The sequence below is a fragment of the Aplidium turbinatum genome, chromosome 18 (assembly GCF_918807975.1).
Source record: "Aplidium turbinatum chromosome 18, kaAplTurb1.1, whole genome shotgun sequence".
Classification (NCBI taxonomy): Eukaryota; Metazoa; Chordata; class Ascidiacea; order Aplousobranchia; family Polyclinidae; genus Aplidium; species Aplidium turbinatum.
The window spans coordinates 6,133,221-6,153,086 of record NC_137489.1 but is presented as its reverse complement, the minus strand read 5'-3'; the positions used below and the strand labels follow the sequence as shown (position 1 = coordinate 6,153,086).

Here is a 19,866-nt window from a genome sequence, read left to right as displayed (position 1 = left end):
ACCCTGGGTTTTTTTTTTTTTCGGTCATTTATCGGTCATTGAAATGAAAAATGTCCGAAAAAAATATAGTCAATCCGGCCAAAATGTCCGAAAAAATATATAGTCAATTGACTAAATCAAATGTAGTTATTACTATCTGAAGCCTTTACAAATTGTTTCACCTAACGGATCATCAGAAGGTCTGCAAAAAACATGTAAACAGTAAAGAATCGATAATTCTGAAAAGATATTAAATATTACAACTGTAAATTAATCTGCCAAAAAAAATCTCTAAACCTGTACTTCCTGAGAAGATATTAAATATTACAGCTGTAATTTAATCTGCAAAAAAAACCTCTAAACCTGCATTCCTGAAAAGATATTAAATATTATAACCGTAATCCAATCTGCAGAAAAAAAACTCCAGAATTACTAAGGACAGCCTCCATCCGCCACGATAAAGTATCAATCAATTTGTCCCAATGGAAACCAAGCAACAATGATGGCAACATCTATGACATCACAAAGAAGCAAAATGCTTGTTATGATCGGCTCAACCTGTAGTAATCTGCACAGAATGAATAAAAATTGTTTTTAAACCTGTAAAAATTAAATGAGATTTATAACCTGTAAAAATCAAATGAAATTTAATTTTTTTCAAAATTATAACCTGTAAAAATCCCAAGGAATTGTGATGATGTAACCTGTAGTGTCCTGAACAAATGAAATAAAATCCGTTTATAAATCTGTAAAAATTAAATGAGATTTATAGCCTGTAAAAATCAAATGAAATTTTAAAAACCTGTGAAAATCAAAAGGAATTTATTTTATTTTGAAATACTTGAGTTTAAATTTGTTTCTATGACGACATTTGCCGACCAGTTCCGAACGCTTGTTCAAAAGGTGGCCACCATCAGCCTTCAGAATGGCCAGCTTTTCAGCCAAACATAGGCCACAATTGTTACGACCACCACCACTATAAGGCCGAGCACAGCTGTGGATGGACCAAGTTATTTTAGGGTCAACACCCTTGTCCTTAAGGTCCCAAACTGCCTTGGATAGCTCGGTGCTGTTTCGTTTAGACCTATCCATGAAAGTACATTTATGGTTGGAAAAACGTTTTTTAAAAGTAGTTTCGCAACAACCAATGTAATTAAGAACCTTCGGGCTGTTATCAATGGTAGCTTTGTAAACAATGGCCTTCTGCAAGCATTGCCCATTCAAAGGACAATCTGGCCTCACCCTACAATTGCAACCAGGCTGCGATGGTATATTATCAGCCTGCAATATTGCTTTATTGTGGGAGGATATGACGCTTGCAACATTCGGAGTACAACTGTAGCTCAGCTTAATAGTATTACGGTTGAATATTTTGTGCAATCTATGATGGGGTGGAAAGTGTGTGGAAACAAGTTTGAAAAATTCCTTACCAATATTGCTATCAACCTGCAAGCTGAAAGGAGGGTTAAACCATAAAATTTTCCGGCTCCTTTTCCTAGATGTTCGTAAGTTATTAGCAGGGTTGTAGCAAACTCTCTCCGCAAAACCACTTTTCAAAAGGGCATCGTTATAAACAGATGCGGTCTTATCAAATTCATTTTGGCCAAATGATGTGGCGGACAATCGCTTTGAAATCATAGTCGGGATTTGTCTCTTAATGTTGGGTGGGTGATTGGACTGGGCATGAATGTAAATTGGATCATTATTGGGTTTTCTATAAGGCCAGAATCTACCAGATAGCAAATTCAAAGTGACGTCAAGAAAATCAGTTTCAATTAGACCAGTATCCACAGTAATATTTAAGCCATGTTGTTTAAATAATTGAATGACATTCTTTCTCAAACGATCAATCTTAGGGCCGGATAAATTACGCAAAATAGCCAGACCATCATCACGATATAAGCCAAGCATGTCTCTGTCAACAATAGCAGAAAGTTCGTTCAAAAGAAACAAGCCGACCAACTCACAAATCTCAGCACCATCAAATGAGCCCATTGTAACGTCAAACAAACCATCTTTCTTAGCCCAAGTATCACCACCATCAAAAAGCAACGATTTCCTAGCATGGAAAATTGTTTGTATGATACAATCATCCAAATCCATAAATGGTTTGGCAAACTCAATTGCTTTACACAAAAGTTCCTCCGTAATGGATGGATAAAAATCAACAATGTCAAATTTCATAAAGGTGCATTGACGTTTAGATGGAATAGCCTTAAACCAGGACAACACAGAGTCTGGCTATTCCATCTAAACGTCAATGCATTTAATTTTTACAGATTTATAAACGGATTTTATTTCATTTGTTCAGGACACTACAGGTTACATCATCACAATTCCTTGGGATTTTTACAGGTTATAATTTTGAAAAAAATTAAATTTCATTTGATTTTTACAGGTTATAAATCTCATTTAATTTTTACAGGTTTAAAAACAATTTTTATTCATTCTGTGCAGATTACTACAGGTTGAGCCGATCATAACAAGCATTTTGCTTCTTTGTGATGTCATAGATGTTGCCATCATTGTTGCTTGGTTTCCATTGGGACAAATTGATTGATACTTTATCGTGGCGGATGGAGGCTGTCCTTAGTAATTCTGGAGTTTTTTTTCTGCAGATTGGATTACGGTTATAATATTTAATATCTTTTCAGGAATGCAGGTTTAGAGGTTTTTTTTGCAGATTAAATTACAGCTGTAATATTTAATATCTTCTCAGGAAGTACAGGTTTAGAGATTTTTTTTGGCAGATTAATTTACAGTTGTAATATTTAATATCTTTTCAGAATTATCGATTCTTTACTGTTTACATGTTTTTTGCAGACCTTCTGATGATCCGTTAGGTGAAACAATTTGTATAGGCTTCAGATAGTAATAACTACATTTGATTTAATTCGCTCTGCTTTGCCTTTTTGCTTGGCATTGAGCACTTTTTGTAGTATTAATAGTTTTCATTGTTTTAGTCAATTGACTATATATGACCAAAAATGACTAAAAATGACTGAAATAAATACAAAATGACCGAATTTTTTCCAGTTATTTCGAACAAATGACCGAAAAGTCTCAGCGAAAAAAAAAAACCAGGCCATACCGTACCACTTTAACTTTAGAAGTGAAGCATAATTTGATTAAAGAAGTAATATATATATATACTGTGCAAAAGACAATGGATGGTGAAGTGGCATGTAAAGATTTGTTGAGTAGGCCTAGTGAAGGAGATTTCAATGAATCGGAAAAATTAAGAGACTGTGCAGAAAATAGTCAAGAAAATAAAAATCCAGATGGCCATGGTAGCAAAAAGCGGGAAAATCATCAACATCATCGTCGTAAGCCATCAAAAAAGAAGCGAAAATGGAAACCTTATTCCAAAATGACTTGGGAGGTAAGTTTAAGAATAGATTGTTATTAGGAAGTGGCTATTTTTTGACGCCCATTGCCATGGTATTCAATCAAAGAGCTTGGATTTGTGGCAGTGTTTCCAGATTTTTCAAATTTGGAAAAACTCTCACATTAGGTTTGCTCAGGGCTCGTAAATTACCCAAATTACAAGGTTTTGTCTTCAACTACTTTGAAGTTTTTTCAAATTAGGATTGACTTCCTTATCTGGCAACACTTATAGTGAAAAGGTGTGCAATACTGCCACTTTATTTTTATGAAATCATACCAATACCTAATAAGTGCTTGAAGAAAATTAGTCCAGGCCTTAAAACTCGTATTTTTTTTCCGGCAGCCATCGTGGCCTACCGAGAGCTCCTTCTCAGCAGCCAAATCTGCACGCTTGGAGGCCAAAATACAAATAACGATAGCACAAGTAAACTAAACAGAATTAAACTTGCAACAATGCTAAAATGATCACTTAGTGTTGTAGAAGTCTGGGCGACGTCCTGCAATAGAATCGTTATACCACGCAATAACTGCTTTATCGGGATTGTAATCCGGCATTGCGGGACCATCTAACGACACTAAATTGTTTCAGCTGCTCAGTAAATTGTTTCAACTGCATTACCGAATACCGCCTTTCATAAAATCTGACCATTTATATCGTTATGATGTCACCATTGAGGGTGTGAAGTCACTAACCCATAAGTCACATAACCTCGGATGTCAACTAACCTAGTTCTTCTTTTTAACAACAATTCAATGTCCGACAACATTGCTTCGACATAAAAACGACAATATTGCCAGCCGCTGTAAATTAGCATTTCGGATTAACACTTTGTTAAAATAAACGTCGGGAATTACAAACATGACTTAGTCAAACAGGCAAATGCGCAAAGGTTTTTTAAAAACTTTATTCTAGATCATATAATAAGCGGAAAATTCGTCTTGTTTTTGTTCAGTTATGTTCGTCTGGTACTGCTCTATAATCATTCAAAAAATCGCAAACCTGGGACTTGAGGTTTCGTGTCACGGTAATTAACGCTATTACTCGCGCACAATGGATGAATGCGCGTTGGCCGAATGCGCTCATGCATTTGCGAGTAGGCTACAGCTGGTGATCGCAGCTGGATATATAGCAAATGTTCCTGCACAATACAACAGTGGTGATTGTAACGCGCTGACCTAATTCTGCGTCACTCTTTACTACTACAATTTTTCGACAGTTCATCCACGCTTATTCTGTTGCAAAATTAAATAATTGGCTGGAAGAAACCGGCGGCCAAACTTGGCCGGCTGAAAAGGTAACACTGGCGTTCATTCAAGCACTACTTAGCGGCCATGGCCGTGATGGCCGCCGGCTGCTTTAAGCCTTGTAGTCTCTTTCGAACACAATTTTTAATTATCGTAATGCTCTCAGATTTGTAAATTTCTGCTCGTCATTCAATATATTTCGTATATAAATATTTGAATAAATTGTCTTGATTGATTGTGGGATTATTTTTTCTTTATTTTTAGACTGAGAAGGCATCCTTGCAAGCATATTCATGACAGTTTTGCATACGGTATTTGTAGACGGTCTTAAACTTCTGACTCAGGCCGCTCAACTAGATTGACAAAGTGAAGTTTCACCTTGTTAAAATGTTGTTGCTGTTCTTGAAAAGCTGTCCTTGAAATGCATTGCTCAAAGGTACATCCTAAGAGTTGAACCAGCAACACACATGGGCTTGTTGTTTCTTTGTTCATTAAAGTTCAACCAACTGAGCTATCGAGTGCATTCATTTTTATTTTTTAATGAATAGTTTTAAACAAAATGCAACAATTTTAAACCGCAAGTTTAAACCGTTTTGAGACCCACAGTGAATGGTCTCGCGACCCACATAAATTTGGGTTGTGACCCACTATTTGTGGACCCCTGTCCTGTACTAGAACACTACACTCAGTCTACTGACAACTTAACACTGTTTTGGTTTTCAAGACTCAGAACATTGAATTTTCTAAAATTGAAATAGAATTTTATTCATATAATTATATATACCAGTTCTACTTCTAGGTTTGGAAAGTTGAATAATCTTATCTTACTACTCAAAACTTCAACATAGTTTTTGTTTTACATTTTAAATGCTTTGTTCTGTTTTAATGGAATATTAACCACAATGTACTTGTAGCCTACAGCATCAGCATGGTGTTAGATTTACCGCATTAACCGGCTTGTGGTTAGTGCGTTTGCCTCTGAATCGATAGGCATAGGTTCGATACCCTGTCGGGTCACACCAAAGACTTTTTAAAACTGGTATATACTATACAGAACCTAATTCCTACTTGGCACTGAACGATGGATTCAGGTAATAATGTACTCAGTTGCGCCTCTATACGGCTGCATTGACCATGTCTGCTTTGTAAAGCGCTGAGGAGCAACGCATTCTGCGATGGATACGGCGCTATAATTATGTTTGTATTGTGACAACGGGTTGAAAAGACGACACTTCATAGTTCATATAGTATATAAATACAAAACTATCATAAAATTGTGGTGACAACTGCAAAATTTGCTATATTCAAACCTGTAGTTTTAAATGTTCAAGTTCTGAATAGAATGTTCCTAGTTTTTATAGGCTGTAGCCTATTCATTATTATATAGATGCATTTTCAAAAATTTTGCTGACTTGTTGTGTTGCAATCCTATTACTTATGTTTTGTTTTACCGAAATCTCCTGATGTCGACTTTGCTGATAATGATTTGTTGTTGTTTGATCAAAAACATTAAAGGATTTTGTTATTGAAAAGGCGATTTCAGACTTGTATGGTGCAATAGTTTTCTGCTGATGTTGTCAATAAAAAGTTTACACTTCTTTTTAAAAAAATCGGAGAAGTTGTTAGTAACTTATTTACTCTTTCCCAGGCAACTATTTTGCATGTCAAATGATGAAAAAGAACTCATAGTCAATTTGAAAAAATTGTATCGATATAATACTGTATGCATTTGTCTTGGTCAATTCTAACTACAAATAAAATCATGCAATTAGCTCATTTCTGATTAAGAGTAGGTCGCAATATTGTAAAATAAATGTCACGTTTTGTTTATAACATGTTGTAGAAATTTTCCTGCCATGGTGTTTTTCTCATGCTTTGTAGAACCAATCCAGACAGCAAAACTCGTCATTTTTACGTCTGCGACGTTGAATCAATGTAAAAATGACAGGTTTTGCTGTCTCGGAATGCTTTCATTTGTGGCCAATACCGCCCTAAGCGCAAACTTCTGCTGACGTCGCTCCTTTATGGCCAATTACAATTCGTCATCATTTGAGACACTTAAGATCTGCATTTGTATTGAGATCCTTTAATATTACATGCGAAAACAACACAGTGTGCTCATAAATCACTCAAATAAATTTAATTTTGGGAAAACCGATGTCATGTCATTGTGAAAACTAATTTCTGGTCTTGCACATCATTACGTTCCTGAACTATATTATTTATTCACAAACATTCTTTATTATATATATATGTATATAGATAATTTAGTCCAATCATGAAGTCCTTTTCATTTTTCAAATGTTCATCACCGATTGTAATGAAATAATTCGAGTTAGTTCATTATTAGCAAGTAATAGCTTGCATTCTTTTGTTAGTGCAGTAAATACTTCTTTGTGTAAGGAACAATAATTTTGCGTGCTGGACTGGGTAATAGCAAGATATTTCAACTGTATTCTCAGTCTTGCCTAATTGGCGGAAGTGTACTTTTGAGGTATCAGATTGTCTTTTTACTAATTTAGTGAAAAGTTAAAAGATGAATGACCTGTGAATGCATTTGTGTTCAAACAGATTTTGGATAAGCTAATAGCCCAGTTCAAACATACCGCAGTAGATTTATATATTTTGTCCATTACACGGTGCAGAATTTTGTCCAAGTTTCATTGACTACTTTCTGCTTTTAGGAGAAAAAGGAAGTTGAAGAAAGAGAAAAAATCAGAGCTCACCGTATCAGAGGAGAGATGATGGACAGAGGTTTGTGATCATCTCTGTTAGCTTGTCCACCAGTTTAAATTGAGCAATACGCATAGATTTGCATATCTACGTCATGCACCATTGACATGGAGTCATAGATCACTAACACACGACAGACATTCAACGTTAAACAGAGAAAAGACGCTTTGTCGATAGCTTTGTCATCTGGAAGATGTGCGTTAAAAATTAAGAATGTTATATACTTGTAGGAATGCTTGTGTTGTTTGACATGCTGCAATTGGAGCAACCAGGTTGAAAACGCGTGTTTTCGAAATCTGTGCAATTTCAGGCGTCTTGTGCATCCGTAAATCTGTAACGTCGTACAATTTGTATATGCATGCTTTTAATAGAAGACAAATTGCCCTATGTAACAGTGTATGCTTTTTATAGGCCGTCCTGTGGCTCCTTACAATACAACACAGTTCATAATGGCCGAGCATGACCCTTACGAAGAGGATTCCGTTTTGGAAGCAGGTTCGTAAATCATCTGTGCGTTACTTTGGCAATAACACGGTGCAAAACATCCTCAATCAAGGGTTGCCAGAAAATGAAATTGTCCTAATCATATCACGTTGTTTTTCAGCCACATATATTATATACACATCACGGTTGTGTGCTTGAGATGACTGTGGTAGGAGAGGTGTTTTTGTAACATACGTCTGTTATGATTGACTTCAACATTATACACAAAATGTCGAATCGTTACTTGTTTAGACCGTTTATTCCGATTTTAAAAGTAGTAAACGCTCTGTGTCTTCAATTCTCTCACGCGATGTACAGTTATTTTGCATTGTACCCTCCTTCCGAAACCATGTTATTATTGGATTTCTTTAACTTTTTTGCTTTGTCAATTTTCCAGCTTCCAACACGACCCACGGGAAGCCCAATGAGAAAGCATCGAATGATGGTAGGCACCCGTCAGTGTTTCTGTAAACGTACAGCATATGTTTGTAACTTCATTGTTACACAAGTGCTGGGGTTTCTTTTGGGTAATTTTGTTGAACTGCATGTTCTTTGTTTGTTGTAGCTCCGTTGCATTGTTTATACGTTGACCATTTATCGTAACCTGAACACTACATTGCGGATTTTTTCTCACTACTTAAACGAAAATTATTTGTTGTTTTCTGTCAGTGATGATTTAACAAATGCCACTGGAACGACTGGCGTTGCGGTGCTCAACAAAGGTTACCTGCAGAATTAATTTCCACCACAAGTCCCTAAAAACACCAGCAACCTTTATGATGCTATTTTTGCGGCTCCACTGTTTTTTACTTGTAGTCTTAGCTACCCATCACATATTTATTACCTTGCCTTTCAGCTGAGAGCAACAAATCCTCCACATCGGGAGCCTACTCTGCTGCCTTGCCAACCGGTGATTCCCCGAGCAATTTAGATGACGTCATTGAAGCGGAATACAACGACTCTCCGCACATGGCCCCAGAGTTCATATCGCAGGTGCCGAAATGAGTTTTGATTACGGTTAAATTTCGAAGAACAACGATCTGTAGGCCTACTTGTTGGTATGTTTGGTTGAACTGGGAAAACTAAACAAGATTTCGAAAACTACGTTTTCATCTTCAGTGTTTAAAAATGTACAATTTTATAAAGTAATTTCTATGCAATCCCCTCCACGGGTCTGCTACTATTCGGTGAGTCCGATTTGGTGAGTCCGATTCGGTGAGTTCCTAACCTTTAACCCCTAACCCGAACGCCTAACCCCAAACCCTAAAACGGCAATGATAATTAGGCTACGGTACCCGATAATTAAAAAAAAAATTGAAAAAATCACCGAATAGGGATTGGACTTACCGAAACGGGCCATTCCGCCCCTCCACTGGCTGTTTGAGACTGAGATTTTAAGTGACCGGTCTCCTGTCTGCACATCTGTGTAATCCAGTAGCTTTTCGATGTAGTTTTAGGAAACATGGGCAATTTGACATGGTATAAAGATAGTCCATCTGCTCTAAAGGCTCAAACAATGACAGCTGTGTTCTCTTAACTGCCATACACCAGTAAGCTAAATGTAGCCTACCCTTAATGTGCAACTGCAGTTCAAATTGGTTTACTTAGTTAGGACCGGTTGTCATTATGTGACGTGTTAATCTTTCGCTCAGGATTTCAGCGAGGCTTATGAACGAGTGCAAGAGGAAAGCCTGTCAACCATGTCTAGAAACGATCTCGTCCAAGAACATATCTCGCTTGAAAGGACGCTCAGTTATTTGCAAGTGAGGCCTACTGTAAATAGTGTGTTTTCTATCATTATATGATTTTGATGGTGCTAAGTAATCATTCGATACGAAACCCATCAGCACACTCAGCGACGGTGCGTGTTTAACTGATTTACTGATGATTCGTACCATGGAAACTTATATCATGCGTGGGCCATGCCAACGTACAAATATGATTGGAGAGCAGGCCAATTTCCTACACTTAATAGCACTCGGAATCCTTAGTTTAGGTTGGTATTCTGAGTAGTAGTAGTAGTTGATAAATATAGTCTTTGTGTGTGATTTCGAGTTACTTTTTTGCTATTGTTACTACACAAATAATGAATTTGATTTTGACTCTTTTGCTGGAAATCCGCAAAGCAAACAAAATCCGAAGAGTATCCGGCAACACTGGTAACAAGGAATGATTTGTCATTTTTCCAGTAGTTTGAGATTCAGTGATTACACTTTGGAAATTTGTATGGTTTATGTATTGGTTCTTTCCGGATACATTGCAAATTATTAAACTTGTTGTGGCTAGGGACATATTCGATTCTAATGGCAGCCACTTTTACAGAACAACTTTTGTAAGCGCGTGTAAAGCATGAACCAATCAGAAGCTGCATTGTCTGTGACGCCATTGCGTAAATGAAAGTTATAGGTAGAACAAAGAAAAAACGTAAACAGTTCTGATAAAAAGTCAATCAAGCAAATGTTTCCTCGTAGGCATCGTGTCCTAATAGGTTAAGGCTAAGGAATACAGTTAGATGGCGTGGGTTCGACTCCCACCCCCGTCATAACTCTTTTTTCTTCTGTAATTACCAAACAACATTCAAAGCACTGATCAACTTTCTGGACGGTAGTCACTTAAACTTAGCGTCTGATTGGTTCATGCCTGACAAGCTCTTACAAAAGTTGGTATGTTAACGTGGCTACCTAATCAAATGAGGTTATGAGCAGGGTTGCCATCGTATTACTGTTAAATTTATTGAGTTTAACCGAAAACGATCAAAATTGTAGAAATTTTTTTAACAAAATTATCAAAAAAGTAACTTTTTATAGTTTTTCTGAACATAATGACAATGGAACCTGGCAACCCTGAGTACGTGTTGGCTTCACGAATGGTCTGATGCGGCACCACAATGTGCAACTAGTAATAGTAGTTTCGTTTGGCATTTTCACACGTGAAGCTCGTTGTCTTCGAGCCAGTTTTTAAATATATTTCCGCATTGGTGAATTGTGTTGTAACCACCGGGTAGTGCAGTCCATGGACACTTGGACAGTATGAAATGATCAACATATTTGCCTGCTTTTTTCGCAATTTGGACAAATTGGTGTGTTTTGATAACCCCATCGAAGAAGAGTGGTAGCAGTTCGGGCATGACTGGATAAAATTTTATTATAACTGATCCATTCCTTTCTGTTTCATGTCGAGAAACCTGGGAGAAGTAGCGTTGGATCGTCGATAATATCTCCGCCATATGGTCGATTTTTGTTCAATATTTCCATTCGTGATTCAGACCATAGTTCTTGATTGTAAAAAACGTTTGCTCTGAATTTGGTTAATCGATCTCAAATTTCTTTTGCAGGATAAATTGGCTCGGGAGAAAAGCATCAACAACTCCTATAGTCTGCGAGTTGAAAGTTTTGAAGAGGAGTTGGAAAACTTGAGAAGGGAAAATCGAAAGTCAGATTTTTTGCTGCTCGTCTTTGTGATAAAAAAATGTTTGCGGTTTTGCGCAGACTATTAATTTTTGTGCAACAACCGCTACAGTATTGCACTTATTCTTCAGTTTGGTCAAAACAATAGAAAAAATACTCGACTTATTCCATGTCAATAGATCCTGTAGCCAGCTGAACTAATCGATGTAATATCTTTTTACTTTGGTAGCTTTTAAAACAATTTTGATCTTGAGTTTATGTTTTAATTAACGTTTTCTTTTAGTCTCCATTCCACAATACCGTTTTAGAACCAGTTAGAAATTTCAGAACGGTGACGACTGCAGACTGGCAGTCAGAACTTGAACTCGTCATGTCTCATAGCGTCGTTTTCATCCAAGACTTGCCATGCTGTCATGAACTTAGCTGTGCCTTTCTTGAAATTGTGTGAATTGATTTGTGCAATGCGCGAATTAACATGCATAGCTGGCGGGAAGGATGTATTGCTCTGTAGTTTTGTTTCGACTGCGGATAAAATTTTGCTTGAAAAACCTTAAAACACCTTATATTTAAAGGGTTATTGAAACTCCAAATTGCAATCCGGTTAAAACTTTCATACCATCAAGCTAATAAAACAAGTCTCATTTTAATATCTTGTCATTGGCCGTGGTAATAAATCTTCCATGATACGGTTAAGCTTAAGTCATTGAGCCGTCCTGTCGTTTCCTCGAGGGATTTCATTCTGGAAACGTTGCTTTTAGATCTGGCGATGTTATAACAACAGCTTTTGTCAGCTAAACAGTAATTAAAACTTTGTATGTGCCAGGCTGGTGCGAGAAAACGTGTGCTTGCGATATGGAGAAGATGCAATGGCTCAGCAGGACGGCGGTGAGATATACCAAGCAAGCGATTGCGAGTACGAAGCTCCAACCAGTGACAACGAGAATGCTGGGTACGTGTTGTCTTATGAATATTGCCAACTGTTCGCAGTGCGCTTGGAAGTGACTGTGAATTTTCATTTCTGTCTGGTTTGGCTATGGTTCTACCCAGACAGCTAATCAACCTTTTACATTGATTCAACGTCTGCAGACGTTGAATCAATGTAAAAAAGCGGTTGATTTGCTGTTTGGGAGACGTTGAAAATAAGGCTTGTGATGTACTTTAGGTTCCCGGATCACTCCGGAGATGCGGAGAACTTTCGGCAGGAGTATGAAGATAACGAGATGGAGGAAGTTTCTTATGAAGAAGAATGTAAAAATAGCGACGAAAGTGACTCAGGAAGTCTACAAGGGATTTCTCTTGCGTCCAATTCACCAAGGGAGGATATACCTGCAGAAGACAACGCTCTGATGGAAGAGCAAGGTACAGCGTCCTAAGAGCAAAAGTAAATCGAATTTTGACGACGTAAAATGAGATCATCCCGACGCCAGTTTGCCCAAATATCACCATCAACGTCATTTTGTTTTTGTTCTAAAGTATAGTTGCTTTTTTATTCACATTCATACTTCATTGCACCAGTGGCTAAGGGTCTGTTTCTGCACTGGCTTGACCCGATACTAGTCAAAATAGATTATAGGAATTACCACATTTCAACGCTCACCATATGCACACTTGCACAGTTACCTTTCTGTGGCCATATGACGTTGCTGTGAATGGTTCGCGTATTTATAATCTGCAGGTCGCTGCAGCAGAAGAGGTTTATTAACCAATCAAAAGGCAAATTTTAAATCAGCTGATAGCAGTCATGTGACTCAAGCACGTTAGAAAGTATATTAAGTAAACGTTTCACCGTCGGCAGCGTGGCCTAGCGATTGAGGTTTAGGGAAGTCATCATTTTGATGGCGTAGGTTCCCACCCCTGCCATCATTTTTTTTCTTCTATAACTACCAAACAGGGTTCAAAGAAAGAATCAACTCTTTGGCTGAGTGCTGGAAAAGTCACAATGACTGCAGCCAGCTGGTTCATAGGGAAAATTGTCCTATTTTAAAGTGTCTACCAGTCAAAACATCCCTTTTGCTGCAGCGATCTACAGATTACAATACACAAATGGTCACCAGACGCAACATTTTACGTGACGTATTTTCCTTTAACCTAAACTTTACCTTAGTTCAAGTGTTGCCAGGCTGCGAGCCAGTATAGCTTTTTGCCTTCGACTCATCATCCATTTTTTGTTTATTTTATCATACATCCCCAGATAGTGAAAGTTGTCAGTTTTACGCCATCTCAACGACTGTCAACATTGCCAGTGGTTAAAATGATATAAAAACGACATCTTTTGATCTCTTGGAAATCAGAAGTGATGTGTTTTGTTTATCAGAATTACCTTTGGCAACACTTGATCTCAGGTCCTCTCGTACACACAGGGAGCGTAAAAAGTAATTCAACTCTCGCTATTGTTTCTCGATCAATATATTTTCTCTAGAGTTAAGTCAAGAGGAGATGCAAGAAGAAGCATTCAACATTCAAGATTCAGGAGGAGTACGCCAACCGCAAGGAAGCGATGTACTCGTGAAGAACAAAAGTAGCACAGAAGAACAATCGTTGGGTGAATGCGACCAGAATGAAACGTTAGAAAACCGAATATGTCAGCAAACGGAAGAAGCGACTGTAGTCACAAAATGTGCTTCGCCAATAGCGACGCTAAAATCTATTAATGACGAATGTAGTGGACTAAAACCTTTATGCCAAGAAGCCGTCAATTTTGATAGCAATAACAATATCCCTGAAGATGCGCAAACGGACAAGACATCGTACAAGGACGCTACCTTGTTCAATGACGCATTACCTCGTCATAGCAACGAAAAAGAATCCATGCAAAGACATCTCATGGACTCCGGGGCTACTGGATCCTGTTTAGCAGAGGTGAAAGACACTCCCATGGTAGTCTCATCATCAGGAGAGATTCAAAACTGAAACACATAAAGCTCGTTTTTACATTGGCAACACTTTAAGTCAACTTGCCAAACGCGTTTCGAGTCCATGAGCTTCTGAAATCTGATCCCATACAGCAAATCAGTTGTGTTTTACATTGATTGAACGTCTACAGACGTTGAATCAATGTAAAACACGACTGATTTTCTGTCTAGGATTGCAGAGATTATTACCTCTTTAAAGATACTGTATAAGATACTTATCTTTTGTCTCCAGATACTTGTTCTGGCAGCTTTAAATGTGTTGATAAGCGATGTCAGCACTCAGTGTGAGAGGTTCCATCGCACCAAAACTAAACCATCACATTCACACGTTTCCGACATTGTCTTGAACGGAATCTTCTGGGCAGATTTTACTAATCAAGAGCACACGTACGATTGTTTGATATGGTGATACTTTTTTCGAATATGTTTTGTAAGGATTCCGATATCAAAATATTAATGCAGTAAATAGCGATTTGACATTAATTGTATATTTGACCATTTGCTTTTACCTCAACTGTTGTACGCTTTTGTGTCATCCAACTGTTGTCAAATTGTAGTGAAAAAGGCAAAACTTATTGTTAGCTGCTGTTGCTCGTTTTAGTTTGTTCTAAATTGTTTTAGCGTCACAATAGTTCCTTTTAAACGCCCAGTGACGACTCTTTATTATGAGCCTAGTGAACAGTGCCATGACTTTTTTTGTTGTTGAAATGCATCGATTTTTTATTTTGATAATCCTGTTAACCAAAAGATGCTTGAGTTGTAAAACTTGCGTGATGCGCCCTCCGCTTTGCGGAACAATGGTAGAAAAAAGTCGCCTATTTCATCAGTTTGTCAGAATCTGCTGACGTAACAAGCTACGTCAGAATGCGTGGATGGAATTTGAAAAGTTTCTTATTCTGCTACCCATGGCCACCTGGAGATCCGGCCTGATTTGTCACATTTTGCAGATTTTGATTACAGCTACTGCTAGTGCTTGACTGACATTTTTTGAGATGTTTTTACTTTTTGCGGTTTCCTAATGACATAAAACTTTTTTGTTGCCTTGGGGAAGCAATAGCAAATGAGAAAAAGTAAATTGAAAAACGCAAAATCAGACTGTTATTGAAAATTAACAGTCTGACTAAAATCTTCGAAATCAAATTTTCTTTGTTTTTCAACATGTGAGGATGTTAAAACCTATTGTGTCATCTGGGGAAAAGAATAAAGAAAGCGTACAAATCTAATTTTTAGAAAATATTATTTAAACGTTTGCCCAAAGTTAGAAAAACTGGGAAATTTCTGCAAAATGTGACAAATCAGGCCGTATCTTTAGGTGGCCATGTGCTACCGTAGCTCGGTTGTAACTAAAAATTGTTTTCATGCCAAAAATGATCAGGTGGTTGACAGCTATTTTAAGTGTTGCTTGAAGGGTTTAACATGTGACCTGGTTGAGGTCAAACATTAAAACGTAGTTGGATAGCATAGGCTATAGAGCAGGGGTTCCCAACCTTTTTTTACTCCGTGGCCTCCTTCAAAAATTTTGAAAAATCAATGGCCCCCCTATTTCAACCTTTTGAAAAAATTAAGAAACGTCATAACAACCGGGAATTAAAGACCATTTCATGAAGATTTGGGCAAAATGTACTAGTATTTTTATTACTGTCAACTTTAATTTATTTATTTTGTTATATAGTGTTGGAGTGGACTTAGAGATGATAAATTAAAAAAATTATTATTTTTCAAATTTTTTATTGCCCCTTTGAAAAAGGGTCATGACCCACTAGGGGCCATGGCCCTCAGGTCGGGAACCCCTGCTATAGAGGTTTACAACGGAGAAACAACTTTGCGTCAAGAAATGATTTTACCTTCTCACCCCTTGTACTGCGGATATGCCCGCAAGGTATCGAAGTCTGTAATTGGCCATGGTGGAGTGGACGCATTTAGATATCTCTACCCAGCCAGCGAATATTTTTTACATCGTTTCAACCTACAGATGTTTACAGATCTTATGAATAAGGTCGATTTTGTTGCCGCTGATGATGTTTATTACCAAGGCAGTAAATCCGCTGTTTTTTACATTGATTGAATTGTAAAAAAAAACGACTGAATTGCTGCCTGGGTATTGTCTTTTCTGTACTCACTTCCTAGCCAACAAAAGTTGACTTTCAGCGTTTTCAACAAGTTATTTCAACGTTGAAACAATGTGAAAAGTCAACTTTTGCTGGCTAGATTGTCATTCTAAGCGAGTAAAAAAACGTCTTTTTTGCACTGAATCAATGCAAAAAGACAGTTTTTGCTTGTTGGGTTGTGAAGGTGGGCAGCGATGGTATGTGCATTGTGCGGGTTCGTGCTGACGGAATTGATGTTGGCCGTTTTTTGTCTGAAACTCTTTACAGTTGGCATCTCAGTGAGAATATCAAGCGCTTCTGTTCGTTGATACAACGTTACGGGACGTTGAATTTGTGTGAAACTTCACTGTGGTTTCTCCAAAAAGTATTTTGTTTGCATCTCAGTTCCCTCATTCGTAGCTCGCTATTCCAAGCATTGATTTTTTTTTACTTTGTTGACCGAGGTGAACAAAATGCTGTTTTCACTGTGATGTCATTTGTGATGTGGCGGTTTTTCGTATTACCGTAACCATGCCGTAACAGATACCCTGGATATGTTTAGTTTGGTTAAAAAAAAAGCGAAATTTTACTTGGCTAATCGAGTTTCGTACTTTTTATGTGACCATTTTATTTCGTAAGCCATTTGCACCTTAGGTATGTACATGAATGTGTGTATTTATAAGGCCATAAATTATGTTTTTTTTTAATTTTCTGCCAGCGATTTTTAGGTTTTTCAAATCTGTTTTTAGCATTTCGCATCATGTACAAACCCCTTTTTAGGGTTAAAAATTCTTTTCAAAAGCTGCCAAATCATCCCCCCCATTCCTTGCAACTAGTACTCCCCAAACTGCATCAAATCTTGCAGACGGGCCGCACCATATCCGAGATTTGTCACACCTTTGCTGCACTATTTACCGCATCGACTTCGCTTGTATGTAAATAAACGCTTTAAACGAAAGTCATGACGATCCGATGTGCAGAACTTAGTTTGCACATTTTTACTTTAATCTGTTACTAAAGCTTTGGTAAAGTTCGCTTTGTTGTACCACAGACATACAAAACAAATCTTTTTTTGTTTTTATCACACATTTTAACAAGTAATTCCTGACGAGGACGTGTCGGAAACGTTTGAAAGTTTATTTTACTTATGTTGTATTAGGCTATTAATCAAAAAGATGGCAGAAGATATGGAAATAGTGGCAGTGAAGGAAGATGTACTTGACAATAGTGTTGTAGAGGACAATCTGCAACGGCGACCCCACTTGTGGTGGGAATGAAGCCACCCCATTGGCTCAGTGGTTACACGCCCGGCTCAAAATCACGCTGCGCTGGTTCGGCTCTCGGCGTGTGCGCTTGAGCAACGCACTTCAGGACTGCTCTCCATTCAGCGGCATCAAGTGAATAAAATAAATCTCCGGCAACAACATCTCAACCATGGGCGCCGATCCCTATAGGACAGTGGGGACATGTCCCCACCATCTTTTTACATGTCCTCACCATCTTTTTAAATTATTTTTTATAACGTAATGGTTTCTTTGAAATTCAAGCATCTGTAGCCTACCTGAATCTTTATTCTGAAGAGTCTTTGCCTCAGGCGGCATCAAAACTGAAACCAATTAGTCCCAACAAGATGGCTCACACGTGCAGCTGCTGTAAAAGCAGTGCTTGATAATTATAAGTCAGTATTGGAAGTAGCCGTGAGTCAATTTCATTTATGTGTAGCAACAGCTACTAGTTGGCTTTTGAAATATTTTTCTCGTGGGTCGAGTGTGATTAGGTTATTAGCGGCAGTGTCTGCATTTAGTGTCTGGATCGTTTTAACAAAATCCTTGCAAGGTTGCACGATGATTGTGGCTGGCATGCTTAAAGGTGCTGAACTTTGTAGTGCTAAATTCCGCCATCTACGCAGTGAAGAAGAATTTCATCGTGTCTTTGTAAATGCTGAAAGGCTTGAGTTATTGAACCTGTCACGTCCCAAAAAGATCCCAAATCGTCTCCAGCATGCCCATGGTCAACCTCTTCAACTTCAAACACCTGAGACGAAATATCGGTCAGAGTATTTTGCAGTCATTCACAGCGCGCAGCAAAATCTTACTGACTATTTTAAGTCAACCAATCTTGAGCACTACCGGTACAATATTTCTGAATTCTACAAAAATCTCCCTTTAGTGGAAAGCTACGATCACATGTGGTAAACGATTATCCTGAGTTCTTTTATCCGCCGTTCGACAAATGTTTCCGCAAGTGGAACTTTTTGCGCGACTTTTGCTCATTTCACCGGCCAGCTCGTGTTCAACTGAACGGTCATTTTCAACTTTGCAACGTGTCAAAACTTGGTTACGATCTACCATCACACAGAAACGGCTAAATCATGCAATGGTCTGCCATGTGCACAACACAGTTTTCAATTCGATCAACATCCATGGTCTCTTCGAGGACTTCGTTTTTAATTCGTCGGAGACTCGTTGCCGAGTGTTTGGACGTCTGCTGACACTGACAGTTAAAATATATTTGTCCGGCTGACGAGCTCAGTTGTTACGCGCCCGCTCAAGTTCGACTACCGGGGTGTGCTCTTGAGCAACGCATTTTCATGACTGCTCTCCATTTGTTTCCGCGGCACCTACTGAATGGAATAATTCCTCGGCAACAACACTTCAGCAATCGGAAAACTTCACTTTGCCAATCTCGGCAACTGGCCCTGTGTCAAGAGCCTCTACAAGTATGCGAAACTACCAGGAATAACCAATCAAGGCTTTGTCAGTTCGAGGATAAAGATTCAAAACCAACCAACCAAATACAGCAGGTGTGGCCAATACGTCGATCGCGATCGACCGGTCGATCGCCAAGTCTCAATTGGTCGATCGCGTCGGGTTTTGTGTTGAAGTTACAAGATTCCTAAAAAGCACATTTTTCAATCAAAGTGAGAAATATTGTCGATCAACTTAGACAAAATTCGATCAGGTTTTTTTTTAAGTATGAAAACAGAATACCTGTCAGTCATACTCATACACACTTATACAACACACTTTCTTCCCACACATCTTATGGTGTCACCAAAATTGCTCAGTGACCATCACCGACCGGTCGATCGCTAGTAAATAAGAAATTTTTTAGTCGATCCCATTCGACGAGAAGTTGGCCACCCCTGAATACAGTATAGGCTACATCGCATTAGACTTGTACCGTACCTACTGTATTTGTTTGTCAGAACAGACCCCCAATCTTTCTAGCACGCTTCGCTCGTCGCCCCTTCCTACCTTTCCTAGTAAATGACCCCACCAATTTTACAGAGTGATCGGCGCCCATGATCTCAACAATCGGAAAACTTCACTCTGCTAATCTCGGTAACCGGCCCTGCGTCAAGAGCCTCTACAAATATGCGAAACTACCAGGAATATAACCTATCAAGGCTTTGTTAGTCCGAGGATAAAGATTCAAAAACTAAAGCCAGAAGATTTGTTACTGTATATTATTTTCTTTCTGTGATAAAATATGTTAAACCCATCGATTTACTTCGTTTTGTTTTTTGTAGAACTGAGACAAACGGGATAAAATTTTTATTGCTTTATCGTTATCCGACATCGTTTTTTCATTGCAGTCGGAATCATACTTTTTTACTGACTTTCCTTTCAA

At 38.2% G+C, this 19,866-nt stretch overlaps 1 protein-coding gene across 1 annotated transcript; it reads left to right on the top strand.

Moving 5' to 3' along the window:
- The first annotated feature begins 3,110 nt into the window (after positions 1 to 3,110).
- On the top strand, positions 3,111 to 17,748 carry LOC145787895 (uncharacterized). The gene is made up of 10 exons (XM_082599733.1): positions 3,111 to 3,361; positions 7,296 to 7,365; positions 7,756 to 7,839; positions 8,225 to 8,272; positions 8,684 to 8,820; positions 9,480 to 9,590; positions 11,162 to 11,259; positions 12,058 to 12,183; positions 12,397 to 12,593; positions 13,654 to 17,748. The coding sequence occupies exons 1-10, from the start codon at positions 3,146 to 3,148 to the stop codon at positions 14,142 to 14,144; spliced, it is 1,578 nt and encodes a 525-aa protein (XP_082455859.1). The 5' UTR covers positions 3,111 to 3,145; the 3' UTR covers positions 14,145 to 17,748.
- The last annotated feature ends 2,118 nt before the right edge of the window (positions 17,749 to 19,866 follow it).